We start from the raw sequence: 13,314 nt of genomic DNA, 5'->3' as shown, positions 1-13,314 counted from the left end.
ATAAATGTCCTCTTGTCTGATGAAACAAAAATAGAACTGTTTGGCCATAATGACCATCATTAAGTTTGGAGGAAAAATGGGGGATGCTTGCAAGCCGAAGAACACCTTCCCAACCGTGGAGCGCGGGGGTGGCAGCATCATGTTGTGGGGGTGCTTTGCTGCAAAGTCAAGGTATTAGTGGCCATCACAAACCCCTGACCTCAATCTTATAGAACATTTGTGGGCAGAACTGAAAAAGCATGTGTGAACAAGGAGGTGTACAAACCTGACTTAGTTACACCAGCTCTGTCAGGAGGAATGGGCCAAAATTCACCCAACTTATTGTGGGAAGCTTGTGGAAGGCTACCCATAACGTTTGACCCAAGTTAAACAATTTAAAGGCAATGCTTCCAAATACTAATTGAGTGTATGTAAACTTCTGACCCAACTTCTGACTGGGAATGTGATGAACAAAATAAAAGCTGAAATAAATCATTCTCATTACTATTATTCTGACATTTCACTTTCTTAAAAAAAGTTGTGATCCTAAGACAGGGACTTTTTACTAGGATTAAATGTCAGGAATTGTGAAAAACTGAATTTTAATGTATTTGGCTAAGGTGTGTGTAAACTTCCGACTTCAACTGTATGTATGTAATGAATAAGAACCTGAACAACAGCTAGTTAACGCCTTTTAGTCTTGATCCTAATAATGTAGTAGGCCTACTTGGTAAACGGTCTAGGAATTCCATCTCTCTCAGAGCAATGTGTTTTTTTGTTGCTTCAACAGCTCCTAAGCTTGGCTGTTTGTGGATTCTTGGCTCAAATAGAATGCTTTGTAGTGAACTTTGTGCTATCGAATGGAGAAGTAACTTTGTGTGTGTGTGTGTGTGTGTGTGTGTGTGTGTGTGTGTGTGTGTGTGTGTGTGTGTGTGTGTGTGAACTAAACAGGGCCCTCAGCCAGAGAGGGAAAGGGAAAATGAATGTTTCTGGGCTAACTGAAGCGACTGTCTGAGCAGCTGTAATGTTCCTACAGTCTGAAAACAGGCCAGAGAGCGACAGAGATGTCATAGAGAAAAAAGGAGAGAGAGAGACAGACAGACAGACAAAATAGAGAGAGACAGGAGAGATGAGAGACAGGAGAGAGAAGGAGAGGGAGAGGGGGGGGAGAAAGCAGTAGAGAGATGAGAGGGGTGGAGAAAGCAGTAGAGAGACGAGAGACAAGAGAGGGGGGGAGACACACAGACAGACAGAGGATTATTATAATATTTCAGAGGGAAAAGGAAGGAGATGGGGAAAGAGAGGATCAAGAGACTAGGCAGGTTTCCATGACCCAGGTTTATTTGACAAAAGCGATGTCGCAAAAAAATCCTAGCAACATGTGTAATGGAAACGGCAGATATAGGAGACATTTTCTAAAGATCACATTTTTATCCATTCGACGGGTGGATTTTTTTATTTTGCCAAGCTTTCTTTATTGCAACAAATTATGATAAATTGTGTTTTTAGAATAAATGATTGACAAATAATTGTGAAGGTACACAGGGCACATCATCCCAGAACTACAAAGGTCCATTCCACAGGTCATTCTACGTGCCTACTGCTAAATAAAAATGTTCAACTATAAAAATCCTGTTTCTTTGTAGGACAAAGATTGTCCTGACTTTCAATAATGGCTGAATTGCTTTGCCTGGCTTTTCTGATCTACAGGAGCGCAAGTTTCACCATGGCACGGAACGTGGCGATACGTGTCCACATGAGAATTATTAGAATATGGCATATATTTGTCATTTATTGCATTCTGTCCATGCTGGCTTTCACGGGCTACCTAAGACATAAAACAGATAGTTTGGAGGGCATGCGGACTGTCGACAATTTATTTATGCGCAATTTGCCTGAATGGTTAATGGAAAAACTTCAACCACTTGTTTTAAGGTATGGCGTCATTAGGGCCAACTGTTTTTATCAACACGACAGTTCAATGGAAACGCACCGTACAAGGCAAATTGTAGCATCTATTTTCTATGCAAATGTTCTAAATGTTGACAACAAGAAACATTTACTGGTGAAGTTCATGGAAACATATCTAGTGAGAGGAGGATTGCTAGAAGAGAAAGAAAGAGGAAGTGTATAAAAAGAAAGAAAGAAAGGGTGAGAGTGTGAAGAATTGGTGTCCAGCTGGAGAGAGAGCGAGAAGACAACTGTTAGGTCCAGCTGTTCCACACACCCTCATCACTATGTATCTAAAACACATGGGCTACAATGACTGACTGTACTGTAGAAACAGCAGATCCACATATGATTATAATGTACTGTATGTACATGCATTGGTTGCAGATATGTTATTTGCTGGGGTTGGGTGTGAGCATTTGTTCTAAACTGTTTGTGTGTCTGTTTACAAACTTCTGAGTCCAGACAGACAAAGGCTCCTATGTGTTAAAGGGAAAACAAATGGTTGCTTTCTGCTATAGCAGAGTGTTGGTGTGTGTGTGTGTGTGTGTGTGTGTGTGTGTGTGTGTGTGTGTGTGTGTGTGTGTTCCTAGTCGCTGTGTTTTTTAATTATTTATTGCACCGTAACAAGTCAAAGCAAACAGCTGTGTGTGTGTGTGTGTGTATTTCCTAGTCGCTGTGTTTTGAATTATTTATTGCACCGTAACAAGTCAAAGCAAACAGCTGTGTGTGTGTGTGTGTGTGTGTGTGTGTGTGTGTGTGTGTGTGTGTGTGTGTGTGTGTGTGTGTGTGTGTGTGTGTGCTCAGGGAAAGTGGTAGCAGGCAGCGTAACTAGGGAAACACGGGTTAATTGAGATCATAAGGCAGCAATACTCCTGGGGCCTGAGTCCTTTTTTCTCCTCCACTCCCGTCTCTCTGTTCATCCCTTCCCTTTTCTCCTCACTTCTCTTCTATCCTCTCTTCTCTCCAGAGAGGTTGAACAATGTGCAGCTGCAGCCTTAGACAGCTGGGAGGGTGGTGGGTGCACAAGTGTGTGTCTGGTGTGTGTTTGCGTATGTGTGGGTGTCTGGTGTGTGTTTGCCAGTCTCATGTTTTCGAGGGAGATTCAAAGAGAAAGTAGGCATTGTGTTTTGACGAAGATGGTGAGTGTTTGTATGTCAGTGTGTGTGTGTTTTAGCTCTGTCCTTGTATTTATTCTTACATGTGTTCTTGTGCTTGTGTGTGTGTGTGTGTGTGTGTGTGTGTGGGGGTGGGGGGGGGTTCATCAGGAAATGGTAATAGTAGCTAAGAGAGGTGGGTCTTATTCCCATAGCAACAGGAACATATCTTACCCAATAATGAAATTCATTAATTATTACTTTTTTTTGAGACCTTTATTTTCCAAGACAGCAATTAAAATGCACGCTCAATTTCCTCCCAGCTCAAGAGCTGCACCGTTTGAATGAATCACCTCTCCTGCTGCAAATGAGACAACTAATAGGCCAATGTCCTTCATATGTCTGAGGAATATTAATACACACCCTTTACACTGTTTATGTGAGGTGTGTGTGCGTGAATGGGTGCCTGTGTGTGCAAACAGTATTAGACAGCAATAGTTGAGAGAGCTAAGGGGGAAATGTTTATGCACAAAGAATATCATCAGTTTTTCTGCATCATTACCATCAGTACCCAATCAAAGATTACATGTTTATCCCTCATACGTTATGAGGGATAAGGTATTTACTGAGAGTGGTTGAGGGCTGAGGAAAATCCGTGCGCTATTAAATGGTGTTTCAGTATAAATAATAATCACATGAAGTCAAATCAGTTAAACTGAAATCCTCTAACCCTGTTTTATCTCATTCTCTTCATTTAAAGACTCAATCATGGACACTCTTACTGACAGTTGTGGCTGCTTCGTGTGGTGTATTGTTGTCTCTACCTTGTGGCCCTTTGTGCTGTTGTCTGTGTAATATTAATGTTTGTACCACCTTGTGCTGCTGCCATGTTGTTGCTATTTTTAAAAACCTGCCCCCATCACCTTTTGCCTTTTGGTAGGCCGCCATTGTAAATAATAATTTGTTCATAACTGACTTGCCTAGTTAAATAAAGGTGAAATAAAAAATGAAAACTTGTGTAATCCTTTCAGACAGAAACAGGGCCAGACCTAGATGTTAGATGCTCTCTGTCCATAGTACAGTCAAGGGCTGTTTATTTCATTCAGGACTGTCAAGATAGTGGACGTTGAATAGGTAGGTGACTGTAGGGCTGGGCGGTGTACCGTATTTTACAATATACCGGTAGTGATGCACGGACCGGTTTGGGTTTTTCCTTTACCTTCTATAACGGTATTTGAATGTTTGGTTTGTTAAATATGATACGCCGTGTGTAACGTCCATCTTTATAGTTTACTCCGCTACTCGAGTCTCTCCTGTCTCTCTCTCCACGCCGCTTTCCACACAGACCTAGTCCCACCCCCTGTCACTCAAGAGTGCATTTATTGTTGCTTGACCACGAGATACTTTTGTTCAGTCTGCATGGTCAATGCAGCACATGCAACAATGTTGTTTCCAATTTGATCTTAATATAAATCCACAAGCGTTCAATAATTACAATATTAATTTGTGTTTCTTACATTTGCAAACTGCTAGTTTGTAATTTCTTAGCAGGTTAAGCTACATCGTGTTAGCCACTAATGCTAATCGCTAGTTAGCTGACTAGAAAACTAACTAATAAAAGTACTGAGTCAGAGCAAACGTAGCGAGCTAATACAGCCTGATACCAGTGCTGGTAGAGGCCTAAATCAGCATGTTGTTTGTGCAACAGTATCTTCTATATCAAGGAGGAATAGGCGAAGCTTGAATTTGTTGGCTATATGAATAAATATTTAATGTAGCCAAAGGTTATAGGGTCCCCTAGGAAACACTGAACATCACTTTGGTTCCTACCCTGTCACAATAACTCGTCCATGGCATTTTCATTCATTGTCATGTCAAACAACACTGTATTCAAAGTGCCCACTGTTATTTATATTCTAACTATAGAATTATAATAAACGTTATATTTCCATGATTCCAAAAGTTCAACCAAGTGTTTTGATCTAAATCTCAATTGCAACATTTGGTTAAAATAAGGCCTAGTATTTTTGCCCACATCATGGAAATGATCTCAAATGAGTGCAGGAAATGCAGAAATTGGGTGGAAATGCAGGAAATTATTTTAGGTTGAAGTTGAACAGTATAAAACAGAGAAATGGAGAAAGACCCATTGAAATCATTTAGAATATATGTGTTGCCACCCAATGGTCACACACTACTCATTAAGCAAATTTAGAACTTTTATTAATCAAAAACATTAAATAGCGTGCTATAATATTTTGTCCATATCGCCCAGCCCTAGGTGACTGGGTGTAATTGTCAGGATCTTTAGACTGGAACTAGCCTGGGACACGGTTCGATGGACATTCTCCATCCTCTCTTCCTTTTCCTCTACATCCTCCCCTCTGTCTCTTTCCACACTCACATTCCTACACTCTTCCCCATCTGAATGGTGGTGTATCTGTTAGAGTGCACTGTATAGGTCTCCCCCTTCGACCCCATCCTCCCCCTTCCCATTCACCTCATAGTGTAACATAATGGAGTGTAGTGGAGGGCTGATAGAGCAGAGAGGGAACTGTGGTGGGGAAAAGGAGAAACATAATGAACTTGCCTGCCCTCCTTACCTAGGCAGAGAGGGAAAGAGGGGGACGAGAGAGAAGGAATGAGAGTATCGGCAGTGGGAAAAGAGAGATAAGGAGAAAGAGGGGGAGAGAGAAGAAATGAGAGTGTCGGGAAAAGAGAGATAATGAGAAAGTGGTGTAAGCGGTATATGTTGAGAGAGAGAGAGAGAGAGAGAATCCTCTGTGTGCTTTGTCAGAGGTTGTGGTGATATATAGGGGATATATTTGGCTCATCAAATGGCCTTTACACACACACACACACACACACACACGCTGATGAACGCACACACTGACACGCATGTATACGCACACACCCTCACACAGCTAAACAGTCTTAATCCTGCTGCCATAGCTGCACCTACACAGTTTTTTCTATTTTGAGTTGTGACTATTGCTCTGTTGCTAAGTAGGTCTTTTCCAAGCATGTGAAAATTAATCTGTGCCTCTGTAACCAAGACTATCAAGTAGGGCTGAGAATGGCCAGGGACCTCAAGATTATGATATTATCACGATACTTAGGTGCCAATACAATATTATTGTGATTCTCACACTTCTATATGTATTGCGATTCGCTTCTGTGATTTTATTGCGATTCGATGTTCCAAACATTTTGCTCCCCATATGTTTGCTGCAGAAACGATAGAGCATGAGAAAACGAGTTTTGATCACTCAGGGAAATAAAAGTGTTGAAAACAAATTGGCTCCCTGTTTAAAAAGAGGATCGAGAACAAATTAGTAGTAGCACATTTTCTTGTCCATTAAAATAACTCAGTTGTGCACCCACTCCTCTTTTTATTCTAGTTGGAGACAGTTTGCCCTGTTCTGTTGTCATGACGTTGGCCTCTTTTGGTACAGGGAGGACAGTTGACCCCCTCCCTGTTGCACCACCACCCAACCTACCCCCCCCAATCGACCCTGTGTGTAAAGGGTCGTAAAAACTCTAAAATTCCAGGAGAGTCTCTGGCCACATGGCCCATAGAGAGACAAAGGAAATTCTTCCAACTCATAGAATTGGAGAGCCAAGCGACATTTTGTGTTCTGGAGAAGGTATGGAAGATTGGTGAAGAATCCAGCTACGAACTGATCCGCTTGGTACAATTTTGTGATACTCAGAAGAGACAATATAGCCATATTACCATAAAACTGTTTATATAATAGACTCAGCATAAGACTTGCATCATATGGGTGTATGGAATGTATTAATAAGGATAAAGCTTTTGTAAGACATTGAGATGCTATTGTACTGATGTAATGTGATAGAATTGTATTTCTATAACCAAATCTAACTCAGTCATAGGCACGCCCCCAGGGACCCATACAGGACCAGGCGTCATTTGACAAGCTGTTCTATGGGCACTATAAAACACCCCCTGATTTACATTTCCTCAGACCAGGCCTACACTCCGTTGGCTAATAGGTTTTACCTTCCAATTCCTCTACTGAAAGTGAACCATACCACGTGGTTAACTTTTAGACTATCGATACTGACAGAATAAGAACAAGTCTTTGATATTAATTATTAGTCTGCAGCTAAGTAAATTATATCATTGAACGCGAAGACCAACGAAACAACCATTCGATGACGACATTAATGATCTGAAAGATCCATTCTAACAGAGAGAGAGAGAGAGAGAGAGAACGCGGACAAAACTTCCCAACAGAACCGAACTCTCCAACAAAGAACGACGACACACTGAGCGTAAATATATATTGATTTCAATTGTTCCCGAATGAGTGAGCCTTCAATTGTTAATATTAATGAACTCTGTGTAACTTCTGAGCCTGACCGTTTATGATCCATTGTTCAACAGGCCGACCTGCCTGTTTAGCCCACAAGGGCACATTCCGATACCAATCCTTTGTGACGATAATTACTGTTTGTATGTTTTTCTGTTAATTACTTAGTGTAGTAAATAAATGATTTTAAGACAATTGATGTATGGATGATTTTAGTAAAGACTGGGTTCGTGCAGATACAACAATTTACGACGTTTGGGATGAGACTGGACTAGAGGTAAATACACCATTGAAACTAGAAGATAATCGGCCTATACTGTAATAGAATATAATATTATAGTACAGGAAAGTTATATTAGGAAAATTATAGCTTTGTAATCTGAATATTCTCCTTGGTGCCCCGATCTCCTAGTTAATTACAATTAAACGATTAATCAGTTTAATCGCGTGATAATAATTACAGGGAGCTAATTGATAAACATATCTTCCGTTTAATGGTACCCCCAAAGACACGACACTGTGAAGGGAGTAGTACACAGCGTTGTACGAGATCTCCAGTTTCTTGGCACTTTCTCGCATGGAATGGCCTTCATTTCTCAGAACTGACGAGTTTCAGAAGAAAGTGCTTTGTTTCTGGCCATTTTGAACCTGTAATCGAACCCACAAATGCTGATGCTCCAGATACTCAACTAGTCTGAAGGACAGTTTTATTGCTTCTTTAATTGGCACAACAGTTGTCAGCTATGCTAATATAATTGCAAAAGGGTTTTCTAATGATCAATTAGCTAATCCAAGTTTATTATTTTAAAAGGCTAACACAACGTGCCATTGGAACACAGGAGTGATGGTTGCTGATAATGGGCCTCTGTACTCCTATGTAGATATTCCATTAAAAATCAGCCGTTTCCAGCTACAATAGTCATTTACAACATTAACAATGTCTACACTGTATTTCTGATCAATTTGATGTTATTTTAAACAAGGACATTTCTAAGTGACAGTAGTGCAACTGGATCGATTCCCCCCCCCCCCCATCACTACTATCAAGTGTTTTCCATCTATGTTCTACAGTAACTGGTACTGTAGGGGGTAGATATTTCCCCCCATCACTACTATCAAGTGTTTTCCATCTATGTTCTACAGTAACTGGTACTGTAGGGGGTAGATATTTCCCCCCATCACTACTATCAAGTGTTTTCCATCTATGTTCTACAGTAACTGGTACTGTAGGGGGGAGATATTCCCCCCCCCCCCATCACTACTATCAAGTGTTTTCCATCTATGTTCTACAGTAACTGGTACTGTAGGGGGGGGGGAGATATTTCCCCCCATCACTACTATCAAGTGTTTTCCATCTATGTTCTACAGTAACTGGTACTGTAGGGGGGAGATATTTCCCCCCATCACTACTATCAAGTGTTTTCCATCTATGTTCTACAGTAATTGGTACAAAAACATACATTTTTGTGTGTGTGTGGGGGGGGGGGTGTTATATGCCTGTGAAAGGAGGGAGTTGTGTGGTTTGTGAATTGAACCAATGATACAGTAAATATTTATCCAACTAAACCCTGTTATCTATCTCCCCACCCCTCTCTTTTTTCTCTCTCTCAGGTACACCCTGTAGTGAAAGAGGGGAGGGGAAGAAGAAGGGGCGTCCCAGAGCTGAAGTGCAGGAGCTCAGGAGTATCCCTGTAAGTATCTACTATCCCTTCTAATCCCTACTTCCTATGTAGGCGTGTTTGAGATGAAATACACATGCCTTTCAATCTCCCTTTCTGCAGGCTAACATGATGGTCCAGTGGAAGGAGGAGTTTAAGAGGAGGTCCAGGGTAAAGTGTCCTGGTTCAGGCTGCTGGTTAGAGTTCCCCAGCATCTACGGTCTCAAATACCACTACCAACGCTGCCAGGGGGTAAGACACCACATCATCTCTCTCCTCGCCCTTTCTGCTCCCCCACATCGTGCCTCCTCACCCCCTCCGTCTTTTCCATCTGTCCCCCACTATCGTCAAGGGTGTCTATATATTTATTGTCAATGTGTACACCTGTTGAATTAGATTTTGTACTTTAGATGTATCAATATATTTCCCTTTCTCTATTTTACCTCCTCCCTCTTTATTTTTATGTCTCTCAGGTGACCCTAGTAGAAAAGTTGAGTCATGGCTGTCCGGACTGTAAGGCAGTGTTTGCCACTAAGGTCCGCCTCCAAAAGCACAAGCTGTGGAACCACCCCGAGAGGGCGACCATCGAGACCAAGGCTGAGCCCAAACTACATAAGACCCCCGTGAAGGGGACTGCCAAGAAAAGGTGACATGGGTCAGGGATTTTCACCGCAAGACATACAGCTTACCTACATACTGATTAGATTGTACCAATGTGTCTTCTCTGTCCAGGCCTATGGAGAACACTCCACCGTCGCCTGTGTTCTTTAAAGTCAAAAAGACCCAGGAAGTGTCTAGTCCCTCCCAGAACGGGGAGTGTGCCCCCCAGAGGGGAGAGAGGAAACAGCACCCACACCCCCAGCCCCCTCAGCAGCAGGCCTCCTCATCTGAAACTTCCCCTAACACCCTTGGGGGCAGCGAGAGCGAAGATGAGGGGAGCAGCCTACCCCCACCATACCCCAACGAAGACCCTGAGAGGACAAGGCACAGTAAGATTAAAATATGATGAGGAGTAGGATCTTTTTGTTAGAGCCCGACCGATATTATCAGCCAATATTAGCCTTACACAGAAATATTTGTATCAGTCTTTATTCCACACATAAAATGCAGATATTATATATATAGAATGAACAAATACAAATACATTTGCTGTAATTCTTATAATATTTCAATGGTTTCTTGAAGAGGGCACTTTACATTTTTGTCATTGAGTGACTTACAGTTAGTGCATTCATCTTAAGATAGTTAGGTGGGACAAGTAGCTTGCCACAGCCAGTGACAGCATATTTGAATGCGTAAATAATACGAAGTGCACTTCACCAAGCAAGCAGCCCTGTTCTCATTACATTCTCACTTAGTTAACCCTTTGACGTGTACGATCACCTATTAGTGATCCCTGTTGAGTGGTCCCTGCAGCGTACCATCTCAGTGGAACAGTAGCAGCAGAACGTATGACACAACAAATGCGTCTAAATATTTCTTTGTACTGATGGAAAATAAAGGTCTTAAACTTTATTCCTCAATTTGACAGTTTATTGTAAAAGATAAATGTGAACTTCATCATACAAGCGTCATATGGAACACATCCACAGTTCCCAGTTGTTTTGAACGTGGCATAAGACGCAAATAAACAAAGTCAAAGATGGCTGCGCACATTGCCCAGAAAATATCGACTTTGTTTGGTCACTTTTCAGCATATTACAAATGTGCTTGTTATAGTGTATACAAGATCCGGAGCACATGACTTGACAAGTTGTTTACAGTTTTTGACCAATCACAAAGCAAATAAAGTGTTATCACCTCACAGATCATCGCCCAAATACAAGCCTACTGCCTAGCTGTAGCGTGAACAGGGTTGCCAGAAATGATTGAAACTATTTTAGTGGGGTTTGTGGGGGTGTAGGGTTTTCAGGTGCATGGGGGGTGGAAATGTGGGAAGGTATCGTGGAGGGTTATGATAGAAGAAATATTACTATGGGGGATTTATCAGTAAATTGGGGGGAAAACACAGGAGAAGTTTATATGCTGAATAAAAATAGAACCCCTGGAAATGGACTCCTGGGCTCCATTTCTGAAATAAAACAAAAGGAAAAGTATGTTATCAACTTTTGTTATTACTTGATTTGTAATGCATTCTCGCAATTATGTTTTATCATTTGGCCAAATGGTTGTTGGCTAGGAAAAATATGATTTGATTGAAATAATCAAATCATATTTTCCCTAGCCAACAACCTTTAGCCTAATCTGTAAGAACATACAGTGGTTCCTCCTTTAAAAGTTGCATCATACTACTGCACACCTTGCGGGCTGCTGCAGCATTCTGTGGCACGTTATTTATTTGTCAGCCATTTTTTCTGTTGATGTGAGTTATTGCTAGTTTGACCACCAGAGGGCATATTTGAGAAGCATTTGATAGACTTCCATATTGGCATTACCAGAGAATTTAAAACCTTTTTTGTAATTACATAGTATATGGAATTGATTTTAAGAAATGTGGCTTAATTAATGTGATTAATATTATGGTGTATCTATTCCGAGAATGGATGGATGGAATAGAAAATATAGCACTGTACAACGTGACGGTCTGGAGTAGGCTAGAGCATAAAAGGATTGGAGGATTCTAAATTAATGTCTAAGGGGCATAACATTTCCACACCCTAATTGTAGTGAAACCGAACTTTCAGTTGAACGTAATTGCTCTTTGCCTTCTTTACTTCTCTACCAGAAGTTAATGCTGTTGCTATGCAACCTCTTGCTAGCTAGTTAGCACAACAAATTACTAGTTAGATATTTTTCGACTTTCGGTGTGTTCTTAAATTAAATCTGGAGTGCCTGAGCTCATAAATTCAGAGTAAGGCTGGGCGATATGGCCAAAATATTTTATCACGGTATTTAAAAACAAATGGTCGGTATTTGACGGTATTTTTAGTTTTGGAATAATACAAGTTCTACATTTTCTTTATGAGTAGTGAGTGATCCTAGGGTGGCAACACATACATTCTAAGTGATTTCAATGAGTCTTTCTCCATTCTGATTGTTTTCTACTGTTCAATTCAACCAAAACAAATTTCAGAACTTTTAAATTCCTTATTTTAAGCAAAGCAGATGGCACCATTTTATTTTTTTTATTTTTTATGTACGGATAGCCAGGGGCACACTCCAACACTCAGACATAATTTACAAACAAAGCATTTGTGTTTAGTGAGTCCTCCATATCAGAGACAGTAGATGACCAGGGATGTTCTCTTGACAAGTGTGTGAATTTGACCATTTTCCTGTCCTGCTAAGCATTCAAATGTAACAAGTACTTTTAGTTGTCAGGGAAAATGTATGGAGTAAAAAGTACAATATTTTCTTTAGGAATGTAGTAAAGTAAAATTAAAAGTTGTCAAAAAAAAATAGTAAAGTACAGGTACCAAAAAAAACGACTTAAGTAAAAATACTTTCAGGTACTACTTAAGTGCTTTCCACCACTGCTCAATTGAGATAATTTCCACACTGCCATGTAGGGCTGCATGATATGGGCAAATAATCTAGGACTTATTTTTAACCAAATGTTGCAATTGCGATTTGACTTGAGAATTAGAGCAAAACTGTTGGAATCATGGAAATAGAATGACTATTCTAATTATATAGTCAGAATATAATAGTGGGAACTTTGAATACAGTGTTTGATATGACAACGAAATAAAATGCCAGGGAGAAGTTATTGTGACAGGGTAGGAACTAACGTGTTGATAAGCTTTTCCTAGGGCACCCTATAAGCTTTGGCTACATTGCGTGTTTTCTCTTAGCTAACTGTTACTTCATGTAGCTAACATATTCTTGCTTTGCATATTCCTCTTTGATTTAGAATATACTGCTGCACAAACAACATGCTGACACTATCACTGGTATTATCAGGCTGTATTAGCCAGCTACGTTTGCTCTTACTCAGTACATTTATTAGCTAGCTAGCTATTAGCATTAGCAGTTAACAATTAGCGTCTCACAAGATTTAGGGCAACCTGCTAAGAAAAGACAAACTAGCTGTTTGTTGATGTAAGAAACAAAGTAATAATGGCATTATAGATGCTAGTGTATTTATATTAAGAAGCAAAGTGAAAACAGCATTGTGGTCATCAACATTGCATGTGCTGCATTGCCCATGCAGACTGAACACAAGTGTCTTGTGGTTGAGGAACATCAAATGCGCTCCTTGAGTGACGGGGCGGGACTAAGTCTGTGTGGAAAGTGGCACGGAGAGAAAGAGAGCGGAGAGAGATGACTCAAGTAGTGAAGTAATCTATAAAA

The 13,314-nt window shown here is 40.7% G+C and overlaps 1 protein-coding gene across 2 annotated transcripts in view; it reads left to right on the top strand.

Moving 5' to 3' along the window:
• Nucleotides 1–13,314, top strand: part of LOC106600538 (zinc finger protein 512B) — an 85,463-nt gene that overhangs the window by 32,795 nt on the left and 39,354 nt on the right. For both annotated transcript variants that reach the window (XM_045714901.1, XM_014191962.2), the window contains exons 4-7: nucleotides 8,975–9,054; nucleotides 9,145–9,273; nucleotides 9,495–9,667; nucleotides 9,754–10,010. In XM_045714901.1, coding sequence (XP_045570857.1) covers nucleotides 8,975–9,054; nucleotides 9,145–9,273; nucleotides 9,495–9,667; nucleotides 9,754–10,010 — 639 coding nt within the window. The remainder of the gene's footprint in view (nucleotides 1–8,974; nucleotides 9,055–9,144; nucleotides 9,274–9,494; nucleotides 9,668–9,753; nucleotides 10,011–13,314) is intronic.

This window comes from Salmo salar, chromosome ssa03 (assembly GCF_905237065.1).
Source record: "Salmo salar chromosome ssa03, Ssal_v3.1, whole genome shotgun sequence".
Taxonomy (NCBI): domain Eukaryota; kingdom Metazoa; phylum Chordata; class Actinopteri; order Salmoniformes; family Salmonidae; genus Salmo; species Salmo salar.
This window is presented reverse-complemented; position numbering and strand designations above follow the sequence as displayed.